This window comes from Octopus bimaculoides, chromosome 3 (genome assembly GCF_046866305.1).
Source record: "Octopus bimaculoides isolate indiv1 chromosome 3, ASM4686630v1, whole genome shotgun sequence".
NCBI lineage: Eukaryota > Metazoa > Mollusca > Cephalopoda > Octopoda > Octopodidae > Octopus > Octopus bimaculoides.
In genome coordinates this window covers 78,182,057-78,206,270 of record NC_142930.1, presented here as the reverse complement: position 1 = coordinate 78,206,270, position 24,214 = coordinate 78,182,057, and the positions used below count along the sequence as shown (strand labels likewise).

General features: G+C 40.2%; 1 protein-coding gene across 12 annotated transcripts in view; it reads right to left on the bottom strand.

The window, feature by feature from the left end:
- Nucleotides 1–24,214, bottom strand: part of LOC106874806 (F-box only protein 16) — a 333,993-nt gene that overhangs the window by 308,220 nt on the left and 1,559 nt on the right. For 2 of the 12 annotated variants that reach the window (XM_089349280.1, XM_089349271.1), the window contains exon 2: nucleotides 2,542–2,587. The exons of the other annotated variants lie outside the window; for them this stretch is intronic. Coding sequence is in view for 1 of the 2 variants with exons in the window: in XM_089349271.1 (XP_089205397.1) it covers nucleotides 2,542–2,587 (46 nt within the window). In the remaining variant the exon portion in view is untranslated. The remainder of the gene's footprint in view (nucleotides 1–2,541; nucleotides 2,588–24,214) is intronic. 12 annotated transcript variants of the gene reach the window in all.

Below are 24,214 nucleotides of genomic sequence, written 5' to 3'. Positions count from 1 at the left end.
ATATATATATCTTATATATTAAAAGGCAAGTTGTCTGTCTATGTGTGTGTTTTGTGAACCACTTCTACTCCTACAATTTTCAACTTACAAGAGATGCTGCAGCAACTGCTGCTGCGCACACTATGGAGACTACAGGGGAAAGACTACAATGCATGTTGCTCTGTGCAGCAAATAGGAAAACGTCAGGTAACCATACCCCTGTCACCTTATTTACTTCATTAGCGTAAACTTCATAGTATGCTCTCCATTAAGTGCCCCCAATTGTGAGGCAGGCAACAGATATTACACTTTTCATCTTTTTTGCACAGGCCACATGTCAAATTTTTGTTCAGATAATGTTGTATGTGCAACCCAGCAAAACAGCAGGTAAACATACTATTTCTCTTTATGTCATATCTTTAGGCTCAACCTTTCCATCTGCTAAACAGCACATGTCAGCAGTTATGTGGTAAGGAAAATAGACTCAATTACTGACGATTTTTTTACAGATTGACCTACTGTCCCAATGGAAAACATACGCCTGCTAGTATATATAATTAATAAAAAAAAAAAAAAAAAAAAAAAAAAAACACAAGAAGAAAAAAACAACAATGCAAGGATATGGTACATGCAAAGTATTTACAGATGCCTAGGGAAGGAAAGAATGTTAGTTTTCTGTTTTGAGCAAAGCTCTTCTTCAGAAACAGGAGAAAAAAATCGCCAACAATCCACATGTAATTATATTTTAAAATGACCAGAAGGGAATAGATGAAGTAAAAGTTCTTTCTAAGACAAGTAGAGTGTAAGAGGAGGTACCTGTGTGTGTGTGTGTGTGTGTGTGTGTGGCTGTAACTCGGTGTGCGTGTGTGTATGCAGGTGGTGGTAACTGTGTGTGTGTTGTGTCTGTGGTATTAACTGTTTATATCGATATGTGTGAGTGAACTTTGGGTCTGTTAATGTTGTAGGAAGAATTCAGCAGCTATGGTAACAGAAGTAGTGGTCTTGTGTAGTTATGTGTTTCTTCACGTGTGTAGATGGGATAGTCAATAGAAAGGTGTTTGACCGATACTGTGAAGGGTATGCATGTGTGTGTCTTGTGTGGTGTGTGCGCGTGCATGTGTGTATGTATGTCAGGTCGCTCTTATAAGTATTCCTGAGTGCTACTGGTAACATGTAATCCAGTACAACCTGTCTCATGGTCATCGGCGACTAAACTGGCAACCCCACCAAGCTTGCTTGGTGAGGAGGGTGATTGTTGGCATCCTGCGGGATGAAAAATAAGACTCGTCGAAAGGACGTAAGAACTACTGTGTAGTAACGTCCACCCAACAATGTTTGTTTCTGTGTGTGTGTTTAAATTCTGTGTGCGCGTGTTGTTGTGCTGTGCTGTGTGTGTGTATATATTTTTATATGCATTTCTTTTTATATATTATATATATATTTTTTATATATTTACTTTTTATATATTTTTATATTTACTTTTTATGTATCTTTATGTGTTTTTACACATCGTATTTATGTGTTTTTTACACATCGTTTATATATATATATTTTATATGTATCTCCATTGCATTTACTTTTCTCCTTTCATATCTACATTTTTTATATTGACTTTTCTATGTATTTTCTATGTACTTATTATATTCTGGTTTTTTTTTTGTTTTTTTTTTAATATGTGGGGTAGATGAGGCTCATTAGCCAAATGAAGGCAACTCTTCTAGGAGAAGGACACTCCGACACAAAACCAGGTCCATGACTTCTGTGGGAGCAGACTGGGCTCTTTTTTTTTTTTTTTTTTTTAAGAGGTCGTGGTTAGGACAACCAGTATAGGAGAATAAAACTCCGAATTCAAATTGATCTACCACTGCTGGCTTGCAGTCTCCTTTTGAGGAAAAGCCTAGGAGAGGATACTCTGATATAAAACCTGCAGTCAACTTAGTACTAGTCATCTTGCTCTCGCTTGTCACTGGATTATACTATTTTGACCTAGAGAGTGGCAAAGGTGTTGTACAAGCGTTTGTCACTAAAATCCAATGAAGTACAGATGTCCCCAACAAGACAAAACACTGTCAAATCACAGTCATCTTAGTATGACCCGAGAAAAAATTAGGGAAAAGAAAGATAGAGAGAGGAGGGGGAAGGATGGATGGGGGAAGGAAAGAAAAAAGAGTGAGAAGGGCAAGAGAGGAGAGGAAGAAAGAAGGAGGAGAGAAAAGTCCTGTGGCGATGGAGGAGTGGCGACGTATGCAGACTTGACCGGTTGGAAGCATACAGTTACAAATCTGCACATAAGGCGGCAGGGTTCTTATCTTAACATCACTAACATGTCTTCATGGACAGGGGCTGTTTTCGGTGGAGAATCCTGTGTCTGAGCAGCCCTTTTAAGGAGAACACTGCTCACCTGGATATACTGGGAAGGTGCTAGAAAAGGTGCATTAAAAATTGTCTGTCTGCACTCTGCTGGTTAGTTTACTGCGGCTAATGGTGGTTCAATATAGCAGGAACGAACGAAGAAATATAAGCAATAATAAAAAGTATGCGAGGAAAAAGGTTTTACTTAACTTGGCATGCTGGAATGTGAGAACTCTCTTGGATCGAGCGGTTAGGCCTGAAAGAAGAACAGCTCTAGTAACTAAGGAGCTCAGACGTCTTAATGTTGATATTACAGCTCTATCTGAAACAAGATGTTCAGGTGAAGATCATCTTGTTGAAAGAGCAACCGGCTTCACAGTGTTCTGGGTTGGGAGGCCAAAGGGAGAGAAAAGGGAGGGTGGTGTTGGGTTTGCAATTAGAAGTAATTTATTGAAAGACCTAGAACAACCACAAAATATAAATGACCGCATGATGAAACTCTGGATACCTCTCTCTTGTGGACGCTTTGTGACTGTTTTCTCCATCTATGCTCCCACACTCTCAGCAAATGAAGAAAATATCCATGCATTCTATGAGGAACTTAGAAGTAGTATCCTCTCAGTCCCTCTGAATGAGAAGTTGGTTGTGCTCGGTGACTTCAATGCACGTGTTGGCAGGGACAATAGTGCTTGGAATGTACTTGGGTGGTATGGAATAGGTAAGGTGAACAAAAATGGTTTACACCTGCTACAAATGTGCTCTGAACTAGGGTTGGCTGTTGGAAACACATTTTTTCACCATAAGCTGAAACATAAAGTCACCTGGATTCATCCAAGATCAAAGCAAGGTCACATGATTGACCTTGTATTAACTTGGAAATCTGACCTACAGGATTTGTGTAGTCTCAGAGTATTGCGAGGAGCTGATTGTGATACTGATCACAAAATGGTTAGGGCTAAGTTCAAATTCAGGGTTCGTACAAGAAAGCGCAGTGCAGGTGTGCGAGTCCCCCAAAAAATTGATGTAGGACAACTTAAACAGCCACAGGTCTCACAGCTATTTCGGGATAGATGCAGTAATATTTATTTTGAAGGTTCATGGCAATCTTTTCGAGAAGGATTATATAAGGCTGGAGTGGATGTGCTGGGTTTTAAGAGGAGACAACATAGAGATTGGTTCGACTCCAATGATGCAATGGTAAATGAGCTATTGGCAACAAAGAGGTCTACTTATGAAAAATTTCTTAACCCAAACATTAAGGGCAAAGAAAAACTAGAAAAGGTATCCAGAGCGCAGAAAGCAGAACTGCAAAAGGAATTAAGGAGGCTCAAAGATACCTGGTGGAGTAATTTGTCTGAGGAAATACAGGCATCTTATGAAAGGAAAGACATAAAAAACTTGTACGGCTTATTGCGACAAGCTTTTGGACCGCAGTCCTCAACGTATGTTCCCTTGAAATCAAAAGATGGAAATGAGGTTATTAAGGATCCTCCTGGAATAATGAGCAGATGGAGGGAGCATTTTGCGGAACTTTTCCATAATCCATCTGTAGTGAACATGGATGTCATAAATAATATCCCCCAAAGAGTGATAATGCAACACATGGACGATGTGCCTTCTATTGAAGAAGTAAAACTGGCAATACGGAAACTGAGATCCAACAAAGCTCCTGGGCTGGATGGTATTCCAGCTGAAATTCTGAAAGCAGGTGGGGATCACATCTCCTCCGAAATTCATAGCCTGTTGTGTCAAGTTTGGACTGAGTCCTCTGTGCCACAGGAATGGATAAACGGCATTCTAATCCCTATATACAAAGGTAAGGGACCCAAATCAGTGTGTGGTAATTCCAGAGGAATAACTCTCCTGGCACATACTGGGAAGATACTTTCGAGGATCATGTTAGAACGTCTCGTGGAGAATGTGTGTCCACATGTGATTCCTGAGGAACAGTGTGGTTTCAGACCCGAGCGGGGAACGATGGATATGATATTTTCTGCAAGGCAGGTTCAGGAGAAATGTTTAGAGGAACAAATGCCACTATACCAGGTTTTTATAGATCTAACTAAGGCATTTGACACGGTAAACAGGGATGTACTGTGGATTGTTTTGTGCAAACTTGGTTGCCTGACACATTTTGTGAGCCTCTTCGAGAAATTGCACAGCAACATGAAAGCTCAGGTAGTTTTTAATGGTAATCTATCTGATGAATTTTCAGTGGACAACGGTGTAAAACAGGGAGATATTCCTGCCCCTACACTTTTCTCTATATATTTTGCCACATTGCTTTGGTATACATTTGAGGATTGTAACAGGGGAATCGGAATCAGATTCCGGACATCTAGTAGCATATTTAATCTGATCAGGTTTAACTGTAAGGCAAAGGTTTTCAGAGTACTTGTCAGAGGATTGCTCTATGCTGATGATGCTGACTTGCTGGCACAGAGGAAGATATGCAACATTTAATGGATAGATTTTCCACTGCATGTACATATTTTGGACTCACAGTAAGTCTGAGAAAAACCAAGGTAATGTTTACCCCCACACCTGGACAAATATATACTGAACCAAACATCTTTGTGAACGGAACAAGATTAGAGGTCATTGACACCTTTGTTTACCTTGGAACCACACTGTCAAAGGATGGTGGTCTTGATGCAGAAATATACCATCGAATAGCGAAGGGAAGTGCTGCATTTGGAAAGCTTGAAAAGCGAGTATGGGCTGATAGAGATATTTCCCTGCAGACAAAAATCAGCATCTACAAAGCGTGTGTATTGACTGCACTTCTTTATTCAGGCGAAACATGGACCACTTACAAGCGTCATGTAAAGATGCTAGAAAGGTTTCATCAAAAGTGTCTAAGACGCATCCTAGGAGTAAAATGGAAGAGTTTCGTAGCAGATACAGAGGTTTTGCGCAGGGTGCACTGTAGCTCAATTGAAAAACATATTATCCTGGCCCAAATGAGATGGACTGGACATGTAATTAGAATGAAGGATGATCATTTGCCGAAGCGCTTATTTTATGGTGAGCTCAGCTCTGGTGAGCGACTGCGGCAGAAAAAGATTGCATTAAACAAAACCTAAAAAAACTAGATATGTATGAAAGTGATTGGGAAGGAGATGTTCTGGATCAAAGCAAGTGGAAAGCCGTTGTCAGGACGAGCTGTGATGTCTGGGAGGAAAAGATGTTTCAGCAACTTGAGCTTAAGTGGGCCTGTAGAAGGGAAAAATTGTAAACAATGGAGAGTATAGGATGTGTATTGTGTGTGATCGCGTTCTTCTGTCAAAAGCAGGATATGTGAATCACATGAAAACACGAGGGTAGAAATTCCAGACACCCTAAATACCAACCGCCTTCTGCGACCTGTGGCATATGTCACAAGGTTTGGAAAACAATACCTGGACTTAAGAGACATATGCTGGTTCACAGAAGCGTTTCCTTAGAATCAGATACCAGCGGGCAAGGATCGAGAGGCCTGAACACTTGTCATCTGTGCTGTAGACCTTGTCGCTCAGCAGCCGGACTTCAAAGTCACTTGAGGGCTCACCAACGGAGTGATTGTACTGCGTGATGATATGTGTGGATTGTTGATGGGATGGCTATCGTCTGTCAAGATGGAGCAGTCGTCATGTATGTGTGTGTATGTATGCATGTGTATGTGGGGGTGTATGTGCATGTGTGCAAGCAGTGGTGTTGTGATAAGACGCTGTAACATAGTTGACATTCTCACTGTAAGCCTTCTCTCAGTTCAATTATCTCACTAACTGGATTCTGCCTGTGGTTGCCTCTGCGTCATCTTTTTGTCAACTCACTTTTCCCTCCAGTGTTTTAGTATTTACAATTATTCAAACTAGCTAGAAGGAGAGACATATTGTTGAGAACAATGAATTTCGTTGGTGGTCAGTTATCTCTATTCTAGCTTTTGGTGGCCTAGAAGAGGTTAGAAGGGTCAAGTGGCAAAGACATTATTCAGCTTAACGAAGGCATCTGGCAAATGTAACTGCTGTTACCGTGAAAAAAGTGCTGTTGAACTGTTAAGTGAAATTTGGCTATCAAGGATCAAATCCATGCTATGCCTGCATGAAGCCACTACAAGAATATATATATATATATAATAATAATAATAATAATATTAGGGATAAAAATCCAAATTTACAGGTAAAAACTCAATTAAATTCAATTTATTAAAAATTATGATTAAATTAAGTTTCACAGTATAAAATATATAAATACATATATATGAGCAGGCACATGTCTGATGTAAAATCTGTAGTGAGCCCAAGTGATGATGATGACCTCGCTGGCCACTACACATATTTTTTTCTCTCTTTGTTTCTTTCTGTGTTCCTTTCTGTTGAAGAACATAGGCTCAATACGTTAAAAACTTTCTCTATTCCCAAGCGTTATACTAATACATCCATTTGTTGTTTACACCACCTGTCTTCGTCTGTTGTTTTTTCGTGAATTCTCGCTATATATATACGCACACACACACAATTCACTTCTCCATGCTCGCATGGATCAGACACATTTTGCATGGCTAGATACCCATCCTGCTGCCAACCCTCACCTATTTTCAAGTAATATTTCACCATTCCCATACATGTTTAGACGGCAGATTGGAAACAAAGAACATCTCTTATTACCATTGCCCAGTCTCAAAGAAAGGAGACAGTAAAATAAACACACACAAACAGCATGCATATATATATGCATGTACATATATATATACCGGAGTGAGCACATAAATGTGCAACAAGGTGGAAAAAAGAGTACTCAAATACCAGAGGTAGAGTAATATGCTTTATTTAAAAGCAGCAGAAATATAACAAAAATCTGTTACTTGGAGTTTCACGTTACCGTTCATCGAACAGTTTTGTTAGAAATGGGTATTCAAGTATACATATATATATGCATATACATATATATGCATATACATATATATGCATATATATGCATATACATATATATACATATACATATATATATACATATAGGCATATACATACATGTATATATATTTAAGTTACAATAAATGCACTCATCTAGCTGGCCATACGTACATATGTATAGTCTACTATATTGTAGGGCTGACACAAGTATTATGAATAGATTGGGTAGATAGAAACTGAAAGAAATAATAAAATGGGATGTGTATTTTACATACATACATATATATATATATATATATATATATATATATATATATATGTCATCATCATCATCATCACCATCGTTTAACGTCCGCTTTCCATGCTAGCATGGGTTGGACGATTTGACTGAGGACTGGTGAAACCAGATGGCTACACCAGGCTCCAATCTGAATTGGCAGAGTTTCTACAGCTGGATGTCCTTCCTAACGCCAAACACTCCGAGAGTGTAGTGGATGCTTTTACATGCCACAGGCATGAAGGCCAGTCAGGCAATACTGGCAACGGCCACGCTCAAAATGGTGTATTTTATGTACCACCCACACAAGAGCCAGTCCAGGGGCACTGGCAATGACCTCGCTCGAAAGTCCTTACACATGCCGCGGGCACAAGTGCCAGAAAGGCGTCGCTGGGCACAGATGCCATCACAATTTCGCTTTCGCTTGCCCCAATAAGTCTTCACAAGCTGAGTTTCGTGTCCAATGAGGGAGACGATGTTGGCATGGGTGCCAGTTGTCAAATTTAACTCAATTTCAATTTCACTTGCCTCAACAGGTCTTCGCAAGTGGAAGTTTAGTGTCCAATTTAACTCGATTTTGATTTCACTTGCCTCAACAGGTCTTCACAAGTGAAGTTTAGTGTCCAATTTAACTTGATTTCGATTTCACTTGCCTCAACAGGTCTTCGCAAGTGGAGTTTAGTGTCCAATGAAGGAAGGTACGCATAAGTGGACTGGCTGAGGCCTTAGATTTAGGTCTCACTTGGCTTGCCGGGTCTTCTCACGCACAGCATTTGGCAGAGTTTCTACAGCTGGATGCCCTTCCTAACGCCAACCACTCAGAGAGTGTAGTGGGTGCTTTTACGTGCCATCGGCACGAAGGCCAGTCAGGCGGTACTGGCAACGGCCATGCTCAAAATGGTGTATTTTATGTGCCACCCACACAAGAGCTAGTCTAGGGGCACTGGCAACGATCTCACTCGAAAGTCCTTACACATTGTTCTTTGCCTGTGAGGAACCTAGCGGAACCACCTCTCCACCTTACTTCTTGGAGGCAGCAAATATCGACACATCTCTGTTCAAGCATCTCAGCAATCTCACCAGATCTACCTTTCAGTGTGCCGATGTTAAGAGTGCCAACCCTGAGGGTGTGGGAGGGATGGGCTCGTGAGACCCTGGGGTGGGGAACAGCTGCGTCATGTACCTGAAAAGAAAGCTCGCATTTTGCAGAAAACATAACAATCAGTAGCATTCATTTCAGCCAGCATCTACTACACTATTGTATTTTGCACCATATGATCTCTACCTTACATAGGGGATAAACCCTAAGTGGGGGTGGGAAATCTTTAGAAATGTTCATGTGGGACAGTCACGGTACTGGTGAGGAAGATAGGAACTACCAGTACTGGTGCAGAAGATAGGAACTTCTGGTACTGGTGTAGAAGATAGGAATTTCCGGTACTGGTGTAGAAGATAGGAACTTCCGGTACTGGTGGAGGGGGTGGGAGGGCGGGTGCACCAAACCCGCGCGAAGCAAGGAGTTAATCGAAATGGGGAGGAGAAGAGATATAGAGAGGGAGTGGGATCGAGATAGACATAGTGAAATAGATATCGAGACAGATTAAAACAGAGAGGGTTATGCCAAAGCACGAGGTATTTTAGGGATTTCTATCGCCTGGACACAGTAAATATTGAATGGTAGAAATTCGGCCAGCTAACTCTAAGATAGAGTCATAGCGTTAAGTGACTATGTGAGAAAATACAACTGAAAACATGACACTTGAATTTGGTGACATTGTTTTGGACAACAGAAATAAGCAATGTGTAAGGTATTTAAAGATCAGGGCACAAATAAATAGAAAGTAAAAACATGGCTAGAAGACAGAGAAAGACTTATATGATCATCCTTTTATGGTCGTATTAAATCGGCAGATATATATATATATATATATATATATATATGTGTATGTGTGTGTGTGTGTGTGTGTGTGTGTGTGTGTGTGTGTGTGTGTGTGTATGTGTGTGTGTGCAGATCTATACTATGGTATGGAAGCAGTAAACTCTGTTGTGAATAAATACAATGCTATTACTAGTTCGAATATGCCAGTGGCACTTTTGAACTCATAGACAACCCATTCACTGTATTTTGTGAAGGAGAAAATTTCTCAGTTGATAAATGGTGTAAATACACCTAAATCAGCTCACAGCACCACCTATCCAGATTGTGAGATGCGTTTCAGAATGGTTATTTCCACTTCAGTCAGAAACCAGACAGTGGTGCTGCAAGCTGATAGGAGAGACAATCTCTCTTATGTTATTGCAGTCATTGTATTAATGACAATTTTTATTCCATTCTTGATGACAACTGCCCAATGATCGGGAACATTGAACTCTGAGTAGTAGTTTTTGTATGATAATTTTGTGATATTTTTGCAGCTTTAATAATATATGTGTGTGTGTGTGTATATATATATATATATATATATATATATATATAAATTCACAAAAAAAAACAAAAGATGAAGACATATTAGTATAATGCTCAGGAATTGAAAAAGTCTTTAATGTTTCAAGCCTACGCTCTTCCACAGAAAGAAACAAGGAGAGAAAAAAAAATGTGTGTAGTGGCTAGTGATCTATCATGGTAAATGTCGAACAGAAGGGTCACACAGGAGAGCTAAGAAGAAGGGGAGATAACAAAGTAGTAGTGATCCCAAAACGAAGGTCCACATGTGTGTAAGAGAGTATGTGCAAGTGAAAGAGGGCTGGTAATCTTGACGTGTACATGTGTGTATGTGTGTGTAGGTGTGAAAATGTGGGGATGGGAATTGGTCAGTGCTGATGTGTGTGTGGTGGTGTGTTACACACACACACACACAAACACACATATATATATATATATTTTATAATTATATACATAATTATAACAAGGGCTTGGCTTGCACCTCACCATGCACTGAAAAACTAGACGTCAAAAGACACTACTACTACCATAAGTTCTCCGAGAATAACACACCGCATAATAGGCTAGCAAAAGAAAGAAAATTAATTAAAACTTTCGGTTAACCATGTACAAGATCCTGTTTCCAGCTTAAAGTGAAAAAAATTACTTATTGCTTCCATCAGAGCCGGTATTCGATAGAATAAATTCACATGCATCCAATACCGGTGCTGATGAAGGCAATAGGTAATATTTTGCTAGCCTATTATGTAGTATGTTATTCTTGGAGAATTTATGGTGGTAATAGTGTCTTTTGATGTCTGTTTTTTTCAGTACATAGTGAGGTGCAAGCCAAGCCCTTGTTATAATTATTTGTATAATTATAAAACATTTGTAAAATTTACCTATGAGGTTTTCATTTCCGTGCTGACCACCTAGTGAAAATCATCAATGATTTTTACCCTTTATTACTATATATATATAGCAGCTAAGCCCAGTGTCACCCTGTCTGTTTGGATGGTGTGGCTGTGATCGTTTTCAGTTAGGCATAATCTATAACAGTGTTTCTGAACCTTATCATTTTGGGTCCTATTTCGATTGGAGCTTCCAGCTGTATGAAAATTTTGTGACTCGCCCCACCCCCTTGTCAGAAAACAGCTTCAGGAGTTGTGAAGAACAAATTTGTGTGTAATCTGTTTCTGAGAGCTATTCTATTGGACCTCTGTCTAATCATTAAAACGTTGGGCAATCTTTCGATATGGGAACACACTTACAAACCACTTATAAACCACGTGTGTTTATTTACATTTTTGAAGATGATTGATGGTTTCCATACAAAAATTTTTTTTTTGTTAATATGGGGTTGGGGGGAAAGGGGACCTTTTGAAGTCAGCGTGAAAGCGAAAGAGACAGAGAGAGCGTGATTGTATGAGTAAATTAATTAGAAGTTGGCGTAAAGTGGAAGAATTGATGTGCGTGTGTGTGTGCTTGTGTATGTGTGTGCTTGTGTGTGTGTGTGTGTGTGAATGTGTGTGTGTTTCATGGGGTGTGCGAGACAATGTGTGGTGTGTACGTGAATTGCTTTTGTCAGTGTGTGTGAAGAGACAGAGAGAGTAATGTTGCTGGTGTATGTGTATGTGTGTGAGAGAGAGAGAGAGAGAGAGAGAGATAACTGAAACTTTTTATTCACAGAGAAAAAGCGAGAGAGAGAGAGAGAGAGAGAGGTTATGTATGTATGTATGAAAGGCTTCAGTGACACACACACACACGCATGCAGGTTGTTATGTATGCATGTACACATAGATGTATGTATCTATGTATGGCCAAGAGAAAGTTAACTGAAATTCTTTTATTCACTTTTTGTAGTGAGTGAATGTGTGAGTGACTGACAGAGAAAAGGAGAGAGAGGTTATGTATGTATGTATGTATGTATGTATGTATGTATGTATGTATGAATGGCTTTGGCTGACTGTCATCCTGTACTCCCCTTGTTGCTAGTGAAATGGTATTTGCCGGCTGTGTGAGCAACTGGTTGTTTTAATGACAGAACAAACAGGGGAATTCCATTAGAAAAAGTTTTAATCGAATTTCTAGGTAACTATGGGGGCTAGGAAATGAATACAAACCACATTCCAATCTATGCACCCATCTCCACACGTGTGCCATTTTTCATGCGAATCCACCCAAGAAAATATATATATACAGTGGAGGAAATAAATATTCGTACATGTTAAAATTCTTTATTTATTTAATTTCTAATGGACATAAATGGGATATACCAATACTATATTTGCATACACATACATAAACTAAGAATATACAAAAGAAACTAATAAATTATAGTAACTAATGAATTTATATACAATTATAAATATTTAGGGGTGAAAAAAGTATTCGTACAGAATAAATTTATGACTTTCTATGCCACAAAATACTGTTAAAATAATTTTTGTTCCAATAATCTTATCAGTAGTCATTTTTAAGTGTCATAACACTAGCTTCTTCATTCAGCACCGAGACAACATAAAGTAGTGTCGTAATAATGGCGAAAAGTAAAGAACTCACAAATTCAGTGAAAAACTTAATTATTGAACAGTGGATAGCAGGTAAAAGTTACAGGAAAATATCAGAGACCCTTTGTATTCCATTTTCTACCATATCTTCATTTATTCAAAGATATAAAAAATCGGGAACTGTTGAAAATAGAATAAGACCCGGTGGACCACGCAAGATTTCCCCTAGATCTTTAAGAAAAATGAAGCAAAGAATTGAAAAAAACGCAATGATCACCAGAAAGGAGTTGCAAGAAGATTTGTTAGCTTCAGGGACTAGTGTTATACTATGAACAATCAGCAATGAACTTCATAAGAATGAACTGAAATCACGCTCTCCTAGAAAAACTCCACTGTTGACTAAAAGGCATAGAGATGCCCGTTTAAAATTTGTTTATGAACATAAAGATAAATCTGATACATTCTGGGAAAATGTTCTATGGACAGATGAGTTGAAAACTGAACTGTTTGGACGAAATTCGCGTAGCCATGTTCAAAGGAAAGATGGTACCGCCTATTCGCTGAAAAACACAATTCCTACTGTAAAGTTTGGAGGTGGCACTGGCAATTTCTTGTGGTAGACGGTAGAATGAATGCAGAGATATACCAAAATATTTTAAACAGTAATTTATGGGACTCTGTAGAAAAGCTCCAGCTTCGTGAAGGGTGGGTTTTACAACAGGATAACGACCCTAAGCACACGGCGAAGTCTAGCAAAAAGTGGATTGTCAATCACAATATAAAATTATTAGAATGGCCAAGCCAGTCCCCTGACTTGAAACCCAATGAAAATTTGTGGCGGTATTTGAAAATTAAAATTCATTCAAGAGCACCAACGTGCATTCCAGATTTGAAGAAAATTTGTCAAGAAGAATGGGAAAAAATTCCTAAAGAAACATGCGAGTCATTGATTATGAACTACAAGAAGAGATTGGTTGAAGTGGAACTGAATAATGGTTATGCTACGAAGTATTAAATCAGAATTATCAGTTATTTATGTTCTGTACGAATACTTTTTTCACCCCTAAATATTTATAATTGTATATAAATTCATTAGTTACTATAATTTATTAGTTTCTTTTGTATATTCTTAGTTTATGCATGTGTATGCAAATATAGTATTGGTATATCACATTTATGTTCATTAGAAATTAAATAAATAAAGAATTTTGACATGTACGAATATTTACTTCCCCCATTGTATATATACATAAATTTAAATACAGGTTAAAATAGCCTCATTAAGAAATGAAAATATCCAATGGATTACTAATATATTGCGTATTATTATTTTTATTTTGTGAATGGTAATATTCATAAATAATAGGTTTAAGTATAAATCTTGGTTTAGAGATATTCAAATTAAAATTCAGAAAATAGAGATGTAGTATTAATATAATTTATTAACTGCAAAAATTCAACATTTTTTCTTAAAGCTATTTCCATTTTGCCTAAAGATCAAATTCCAGTAATTAAATCATTGTATTGGGCAAAATTTCATCAGAGGAATAGATAAAGACATACGGTTAGGTTATTAGATGTTATGATTCCAAATCATCTCAAAAGACTGAATATCATTTAATTGCACTTAAGGTTTATCTCCTATGTAAAGTAGAGATCATATAGTGCAAAATATTAGTGTAGTGGATGCAGGTTGAAATGAATGTTACTGATGGTTTATGAATTCTGCAAAATGCGAGCTCTCTTTTCAGGTACATGACACGGTCGTTCCCCGCCCCAGGGTCTCACGGGCCCATACTTCACACAACCTTAGGGTTGACACTCTCAACGTTGGCACACTGAAAGGTAGGTCTGGTGAGATTGTTGAGATGCTTGAACGGAAATGTGTCGATATCTGCTACCACCAAGAAGTAAGGTGGAGAGGAGGTTCCACTAGATTCCTCACAGGCAAAGAACACAGGTACAAGATTTTCTGGGCAGGGAATACAGACGGGGTTGGGGCGTGGGTATACATACTTCTTGCAGAGAAATGGGTGGATAAGGTAATCAAGGTAGCCAGAGTATGCGATAGAATACTTAAGATTAGATTAGTTCTTCACCATGGGTTAGCAACCATTATCTCAGCCTGTGCCCCTCAGCCAGGGCTACCCGATGGACAGAAAGACCAATTTTATGACGCCCTCTTGCAGACTAGCTCGTTGACGAATGACAAGGACCTTCTCTTTGTGGCTGGTGACTTCAATGGTCATGTTGGACAACATTCAGGGAGCTTCCATGGCGTACATGGAGGCTATGGTTTTGGTTCCCGCAATCAGGAGGGAACCAGGCTGCTGGAGTTCTGTGATGCAAATGACTTTATTGTTTGCAATACTAACTTCAGGAAACCTGCCAGTCACCTAGTCACCTACAGTTCTGGCAGACACACTAGCCAAATTGACTACGTCCTTGCCAGAAAAAGAGAAAGATGGCTGCTTATAAATGCCAAAACCTTCCCAGGCGAAGAATGTGCCCCACAACATAGATTAGAAGTTAGTGACTTCAGGATCAGGGCTAAGTGGTTGCCCAGAAGACGACCAGCATGGAGGAGAAGGGTCTGGAAGCTCAAAGATCCTGCGAATGGACAGAGATTTAGAGACTTATTACTCGAAGCCTTCGAGACTGTGAGCTGTTCACTGACAAAATTCCGTCAACAAAAATATTTTGGCAAATTAAATTTAAATGTTGAAGTGAATCTAACGGTTTTTGTGTGTTTCTTAAATGACTTATAAACACCATCTACGCTGCAATTGTTTTCTTTCCAGCACACAATCTCAGATCAGGTCACTTGCTATGCAAGTACATCTCTGTAATATGTATATATATATATATATATATATATATATATATATATATATGCATATATATATCATCATCATCATCATCATCATCGTTTAACGTCCACTTTCCATGCTAGCATGGGTTGGACGATTTGACTGAGGACTGGTAAAACCGGATGGCAACACCAGGCTCCAGTCTGATTTGGCAGAGTTTCTACAGCTGGATGCCCTTCCTAACGCCAACCACTCAGAGAGTGTAGTGGGTGCTTTTACGTGTCACCCGCACGAAAACGGCCACGCTCGAAATGGTGTCTTTTATGTGCCACCCACACAAGCCAGTCCAGGGGCACTGGCAACGATCTCGCTCGAAAATCCTACAGGAGCCAGTCAGGCGGTACTGGCAACGGCCACGCTCAAAATGGTGCATCTCATGTGCCACCCGCACAAGAACCAGTCCAGGGGCACTGGCAACGATCTTACTTGGCTTGCCGGGTCTTCTCACGCACAGTACATTTCCAAAGGTCTCGGTCAGTAGTCATCGCCTCGGTGAGGCCCAATGTACGAAGGTCTTGCCTCACCACCTCAGCCCAGGTCTTCCTGGGCCTACCTCTTCCACGGGTTCCCTCAACTGTTAGGGTGTGGCACTTTTTCACGCAGCTATCCTCCTCCATTCTCACCACATGTCCATACCAGCGCAATCGTCTCTCTTGCACGCCACAACTGATGCTTCTAATGTTCAGCTTTTCTCTCAAGATACTTACACTCTGACGGGTATTCACATTGACATTACACATCCAACGGAGCATACTGGCTTCATTCCTTGCGAGCTTACGTATGTCCTCAGCAGTTACAGCCCATGTTTCACTGCCATGTAGCATGGTTGTTTGTACGCATGCGTCATACAGTCTGCCTTTTACTCTGAGTGAGAGTCCCTTTGTCGCCAGCAGGGGTAAGAGCTCTCTAAACTTTGCCCAGGCTATTCTTATTCTAGCAGCTACACTTTCAGCGCACCCACCCCCACTACTAAAATGCATATATATATATATATATAAAGAATAATAATAAATGGAGCAAAACGTATATAATCAATAAGTTCCTTTAATTTCTACATATGTTTCAAAAATTATGTGCACTCTACTCCAAAGAAGTAAGAGGTGCTGGAATATGCACATAAATGTGCATTTAACGCAAGTCTTTCATTTGAGATATGGTTCCCTGACGATGAATTTATGTGCATATTCCAGCACCTCTTACTTCTTTGGAGTAGAGTGCACATAATTTTTGAAACATATGTAGGAATTAAAGGAACTTATTGATTATATGCATTTTGCTCCATTTATTATTATTCTTTATATCTACTCAAAATACATCACTTTAACACAGAAGTTCTACCCATTAACCGGGTATATTATCCCAGTTTTGGGTGATTTTTGCCAACCACGTAATTATTAACATATTTGCATTATCGAAATTTTTCCACTGAGATAATCTATATACATATAAAATTGAGAATGTATGTCTGTGTGTGTGTCTGTGTCTGTGTGAATCCCTAAAACTCCAGAACTACACAACCAATTTCATTCAAATTTTACACATGCCTTACTTAGGGTCCCGGTTGTGTTTTAGTCAAAAAAAAAATTTTTTACTTCTTGCATACTTCCAGCCCACAGCAACATCATATCTCCTCCACTATTTAAGTACTACGTGTCAAAAGTGAAACAAAAACACTCATCAAGTTGTAGATTTTTAACAATGCATTTGGTGATTATTTGCTTTATTTCTCGGGCAAAATTTACAACTTAGAATAAAAGAATAAAATTATTATTTCATTCCAAAATTGATGAGCTTTGTTTTTAGTGATGATTTGAAATGGTAAATATTTTTTCTAACTGTATTTGCGGATCTTTTTTAAAACGGGGGCCACATTTTTCATTAATGTTTTACGTAGTGTTTTTGGTACCGAAAGACTTTCAAACTTCGTATACTTATCTATTTTGTGTTATAGAACAGAAAAATATTTTTGTATTCGAATTTATTTCATGTAAAAAATTGTCTTATTTCGATAATTTCAACCAATCACTGACAAGTATTCAGTTGTTTACATTTACTCCTTTGGCTGATTAAGCCATAGCTTCGTTTTATTTGCTTTTTTCATTTTCTTTTTTTTTCTTCGTTTTATTTGCCTTTTTCTTTTTAAATTTGCTGTTTTACCCTAACCCTAACCCTATCACAGATAGAATTGTTTCAGAATCGTTTGTTTATGCAGTCGGCACTTAATGTATATCGGCTGAATGGACGTCAGTGATTGGTTGAAATTACAGAAATACGACAACTTTAACATGGAATAATTTAGGGATTTCTTTTTTTTTTAAGAAGACTAAGAGAAAAAGATGTTTTATATGACACATTCTACCAGTGTTCCAAGTTTCAAAGTGTTTTGTTAATGAAAAATGTGGCCCCCGTTTTAAAAAAGATCCGTATTTGCTTGAAAAAACATACTTTTCTTTATATTAAGCAATTCATCATAATTACTTTTACGATGTGCCTAAATAAAAACCATTGTTATAGATCAGCATTTCTCAACCTTTTTCGCGATTTGGCTTCCCTTGGACATTGAAAAAATTCATTTCGGCTCCCCTGTGTTGATGAAAAATTTAATCCAGCTTCCCATGTATCTGAGATAGACCAGCTGGCCGATGACAAATCTGACAAAAGGGGGGACCCGCAGAACTACCAGCTCACAAACTGCATCTGAAAGTTGGCGCGCCAATCATGCTGCTAAGGAATTAAGATGCTCCAATAATGTGCAATGGTACGTGGATGATTTTCAAAAAATTGTGCTCCCGAGTTCTGTAGGCAACAATCTTGAATGAACCAGCCGCTGGCTAAGACATACTTATAATTCCCATGTCCCTTACCCACTCTGATACAACCGACATGTTTAAACAAATGCAACTTCCCATCAAACTCTGCTTTCCCATGAAAATCAACAAGGCGCAGGGACAATCAGTGCAAGCAGTTGGTTTGAATCTGAAAGAGCAAGTATTCTCACACGCACAACTGTACGTTGGCTGTCCCCATGGTCTTTCTATTTGTGCATCCGAGGGAAGGACGAAAAATGTTGTCTACCAAGAGGTACTCCAATGATAACAACGGCAACTTCAACTGCTCCAATTTCAACTCCGCAAATTTTTCATCGTCCTGCCAGCCCACATAAGTCCAGTCTTACTTTGCTCTCCTTACTAACTCACCATGACGTTCTTTTTTTTCTACCAAGATCCTTCGCCCAAACATCACTTCATATCCACTTCTTCCTCTTTTTTATATCTTCGTTTCTCTCTTCGCGTCGTTCTCTGACTGGGTGAAACCGGGCTTAGCTGCAAGTATTAATATATATTTGCAAACTACCTTCTATGACACCCTCTTGCAAACTACCTCATTGACGAATGACAGGGACCTTCTCTTTGTGGCTGGTGATTTCAATGGTCATGTTGGATGACATGCAGGAGGCTTCCATGGCGTACATGTAGGCTATGGCTTCGGCTCCCACAATGAGGAGGGAACCAGGCTGCTGGAGTTCTGTGATGCAAATGACCTTATGGTCTGCAATACTAACTTCAGGAAGCCTGCCAGTCACCTAGTCACCTACAGTTCTGGCAGACACACTAGCCAAATTGACTACATCGTCGCCAGGAAAAGAGAAAGATGGCTGCTTATAAATGCCAAAACCTTCCCAGGCGAAGAATGTGCCCCCAACATAGAGTAGTAGTGAGTGACTTCAGGATCAGGGCTAAGTGGTTGCCCAGAAGACGACCAGCTTGGAGGAGAAAGGTCTGGAAGCTCAAAGATCCTGCGAATGGACAGAGATTTAGAGACTTACTACTCGAAGCCTTTGACGAAATAGAGGGGGGTGTAGATTCACACAATGTAGAAGACAACTGGATGTTTCTACAGGACAACCTGCTGAGGGCCACTGACCAGATTTGTGGATGGTGCAAAGTCCCCTCTCGACCAAAAATAACGTGGTGGCGGAACAATATTGTTGAAAGGGTAATTAAGGAAAAGAAACAGGCCTGGAAGAACGGTGGTAGCAGGGAATTGTATCAGACTGCCAGAAGGGAAGCTAAGCGACAGGTTTATTTAGCCAGAGGGGAAGCAGACAAGGAAAAGTTTGCCAATGTTCTGTGCCGTGAGGACCAAAGACCTGAGGTATTTCGTGTTGCAAGACAGTGTGTGAGAGAGAATCATGATGTCGTGGGAGAGAAATGTGTTCGCATGGATGATGGTACGCTTGCACTAAACGAGGCTGCAAAGAAAGAGGTTTGGAGATGAAAGATTGCTCAATAAAGAGAATGAATAGGAGAAAGAGAGTCTGCCAAATGTCGACCTAACTGAGGGACCAGCTATCCGAGTTGACAGTACCATGGTAGATAAAGCAATTAAGAGTATGAAGACAGGGAAGGCCCCCGGCCCATCAGGAATCACTGCAGAGATGCTCAAAATATCTGTCAGTGTCGGCTATAGCCTAGTCACCGTATTTTTAACCAGGTGATACACGAAGGAGTCATACCCAACGACTGGTGTAGCAGCACCATAGTCAACTGCTACAAAGGTAAAGGTGACGCTTTAGATACAAATAATTACAGAGGTATCAAGCTGTTGGATCAGGTAATGAAAGTCACGGAGAGGGTCATAGCCCAACTACTCACGGAATGGGTCAGTTTAGATGAGATGCAGTTTAGGTTCGTGCCTGGGAAAAGCATCACTGATGCTATATTTCTGGTAAGACAGCTTCAGGAGAAATACCTAGCCAAGGATAAGCCTCTGTACATGGCTTTCGTTGACATGGAGAAAGCTTTTGACAGGGTCCCCTGATCCCTTATCTGGTAGTCAATGAGGAAACTAGGGATAGAAGAATGGTTAGTGAGAGCTGTGCGAGCCATGTACAGAGACGCTGTCAGTAAGGTGAGGGTTGGCAATGAGTACAGTGAAGAATTCCAGGTAGAGGTAGGGGTCCACCAAGGTTCTGTCCTCAGCCCCCTCCTATTTATCATAGTCCTCCAGGCTATAACAGAGGAATTCAAGACAGGATGCCCCTGGGAGCTCCTCTATGCTGATGACCTGGCCCTCATAGCAGAATCACTACCAGAACTAGAAAAGAAATTTCGGGTGTGGAAGCAAGGTTTAGAATCAAAAGGCCTACCTACATATATAAGCATATATACAGGACATCAAAAATGTAGACACCTACATATATATGTATATATACAGGACATCAAAAAAAGGTAGACATAATGAGAAACGAAAACATAAAAAACAAACTTTTTTTCAAACAAAGAAAAAGAGCAGAGAAACGAGACAGGCAACATAAAGAACATTCCCATTTATCAGTTGCCCCCTGTTTCATCTACTCTGAGTCTCTATCTATCTTCCTTTCTTTGTTTCTCTCCCACCCTTTCCCTATTCTCCTCCTCTCCCCTTCATCATTCCGTCTCTCTCTCTCACTTTCTTGTTGACTCTCTCATCGCTGACACTTGACGAAAGTGATCTATCTTTCTTTCCTCTACTTCCTTCTTAAAGAGAAGATGTGCTTTTACCTGTCTCTTTTCAAAGCTTGTTCTAGCATTCATAATCTTCATATCGTTTTGGCTTAACAGCCCTCAGCGTTTGTTTTCACTGTCTTGTTCTCACTGTCCTGTTTTTGTTACCACTTTCACCCTCCGCAAGAAATCCCAAATTTTATTTAATTTGTTTTGTGGGAAGGACTGTTTTAATGAAGGCGCATCTTGTCCTTACCTTCGAAACATGGAGTAGATGAAACAGGGGACAACTGATGAAGGGGAATATTGTTTATGTTGCCTGTCTCATTTCTCTGTTTTTTATCGTTGTTCAAAAAATGTTCATTTTCTATGTTTTTGTTTTTATGTTTTCATTTCTCATTGCTTCCTCTCTCACTGTCTGAAATCACCCCCCACTCCTCTTACAATGACCATAATACTTATACTCGCAATGGATGAACTTGCTTCTTCTCTGTCTGAAATCACCCTAACCCTAACCCTTATACTCATAATGCCGCTAACACCTAAAACACCTAATCCTACCTCTAGTAGGGGCTACGATCTTAATCCTAACACACTTGAATGTTTGAATGATGTCAGGTTGGAAGTGAGAACAGATGAAGCATGCCTAAAAAACGAACACAACAACCTCCCTCTTCTTTTCAGGCACTGAATAACATCTCTCCTCCCCAAGCCTCACCCCCACATTCCTTTCCCAGTTTTCAGAGTTGGCACAGTCAATGTAGGCACACTGAAAGGTAGGTCTAATGAGATTGTAGAGATGCTTAAAAGGAGACGTGTCAATGGATGCTGCATACAAGAGGTAAGATGGAGAGGAGCTTCAGCTAGGGTTCTCATAGGTACAAAATCTTCTGGCAAGGTGACATGGATGGAGTGGGGGATGTAGGTGGAAAAATGGGTGGATAAGGTCATAGAGGTCGTTAGGGCACGTGACATGACTTTATCTACCCATTTATCCTTGCAGAGAAATGGGTAGATAAAGTCATAGACGTTGTCAGGGTATGTGATAGAGTGCTTAAGCTTAGGCTAGTCCTGCAGAACAGCATAGCTACAATTATCTCTGCCTACACCCTACAAGCAGGCCTACCAAATGATCAGAAGGACCATTCTTATGATACCCTTCTACAGGCTACCTCAAAGACGAGTGGCAATGACCTCATCTTTGCGGCTGGAGATTTTAATGGGCATATTAGGCAGCAATCCGGTATCTTCACTGGTGTACACGGGGGCCATGGTATTGGTTCCCGAAACAATGAGGGAACTAGGCTACTGGAGTTCTGTGATGCATGTAACCTTTTAATCTGTAACACTAATTTCAGGAAACCAGACAGCCACCTGATAACCTATCAATCGGGTGACTCTGCTAGCCAGATTGATTTAATCCTCACAAAACAGCGGGACGCAGGATTGCTCTTAAATACTAAGACCCTCCCTGGTGAAGAATGTACCCACCATCATAGGCTAGTCATTAGTGACTTTGGGCTCGAGGCCAGATGGATACCAAGAAGCAGACCAATCCAAAACAGAAGGATTTGGAAGCTAAAGAAGCATTCACATGGTCAGAGATTTAGGGACATCCTCATCAAGAAATTTGATGAGAGGGAGGAGGAGCTACAGCCATTGGACATAGAAGGTAGCTGGAAATTCCTACAGGTCAGCTTGCTGAGTGCTACAGACCAAGTCTGTGGATGGTGCAAAGTCCCTTCTAGACCTAGAGTTACGTGGTGGTGGAATAGTATAGTAGACAAAGCCATTAGAGCAAAGAAACAGGCCTGGAAAGCCTAGAAGGGTGGGTGTAGCAGGGAACTATACCAGGTAACCAAAAGGGAGGCTGGGCAGCAGGTGTACATAGCCAAGGGCGAAGCAAAAAAGAAAAAGTTTGCCAATGTCCAGCAATGTGAGGACCAAAGAACTGAAGTATTTTGGTTTGCAAGACAGTGTGTAAGAGAAAATTGTGATGTTACAGTAGAGAAATGTGTCTGCATGGATGATGGTGCACTTACTTTTAATGATTCTGAAAAGAAAGAGGCTTGGAGAAGCCATTATGAAAGACTGCTGAATATGGAGAATGAATGGGAGGAGGAGAGCCTGCCAAATGTTGATCCAGTAGAGGGACCAGCTATCTGAATAGACAGCTCCCTTGTAGATAAAGCAATTAAAGGTATGAAGCCAGGAAAAGCCCCTGCCCAATCAGGTATCACTGCTGAGATGCTTAAACATCTGGTGGTGTGTGCTATGGCCTAGTCATCCACATTGTAAACCAGGTAGTTCATGATGGAGTCATACCCAATGACTAGCGTAGCAGCACCATAATCAACTGCCACAAGGGTAAAGGTGATGCTTCAGATAGAAATAACTACAGGGGTATCAAACTGCTGGATCAAGTGATGAAGGTCACAGAAAGGGTCATAACCCATCACATTAGGGAGAGAATCTGCTTAGATGAGATGCAGTTTGGTTTTGTGCCAGGTAGAAGCACCACTGATGCTACATTCCTGGTTCGACAACTGCAGGAAAAATAGCTAGCTAAAGATAAACCCCTATACTTAGCTTTTGTGGACTTGGAGAAAGCCTTTGACAGGGTTCCCCGGTCCCTTATCTGGTGGGCGATGCGGAAACTGGTGATTGACAAATGGTTAATAAGGGCTGTACAGGCCCTATACAGAGAGGCTGTTATAAGGTTAGGATTGGCAATGAGTATAGTGAAGAATTCTGACTAGAAGTAGGGGACCACCAAGGTTCAGTCCTCAGTCCCCTTTCATTCATCATAGTCCTCTAGGGAATAACAGAGGAATTCAAGACGGGATGCCCCTGGGAGCTCCTCTATGCTGATGACCTGGCCCTCATAGCAGAATCACTACCAGAACTTGAAAAGAAATTTCGGGTGTGGAAGCAAGGTTTAGAATCAAAAGGCCTTAGAGTCAATGTAACAAAGACCAAAGTACTAGTAAGTAGGAAGGCGAACACATCACAAACCCCCTCAGGTAAGTGGCCCTGCTCAATGTGTAGGTAGAAACTCCATAAGATGTACTCAGTGTAAGCTATGGACACATAAGAGGTGCAGCAACATCAAAGGAAGATTAACCGAGAAGATAGCTTTCGTGTGCAGCAGATGCACAGGGGCAATAAACACCACAGATGCTCAGAAAACAGATTCCATCACACTACAAGGGGAGAAACTAGAAGTAGTTGATAGCTTCCACTACCTAGGTGACTGGTGACAAAGGGCCACTCGCTCAGAGTGAAAGGTAGATTGTGAAAGGCTGCATGTGTGTGAACTGCAATTCTTCACGGCAGTGAAACATGGGCCGTGAACTGCGGAGGACATGCATAGGCTTGAAAGAAATGAAGCTAGCATCATCCGCTCAATGTGTAATGTCAGTG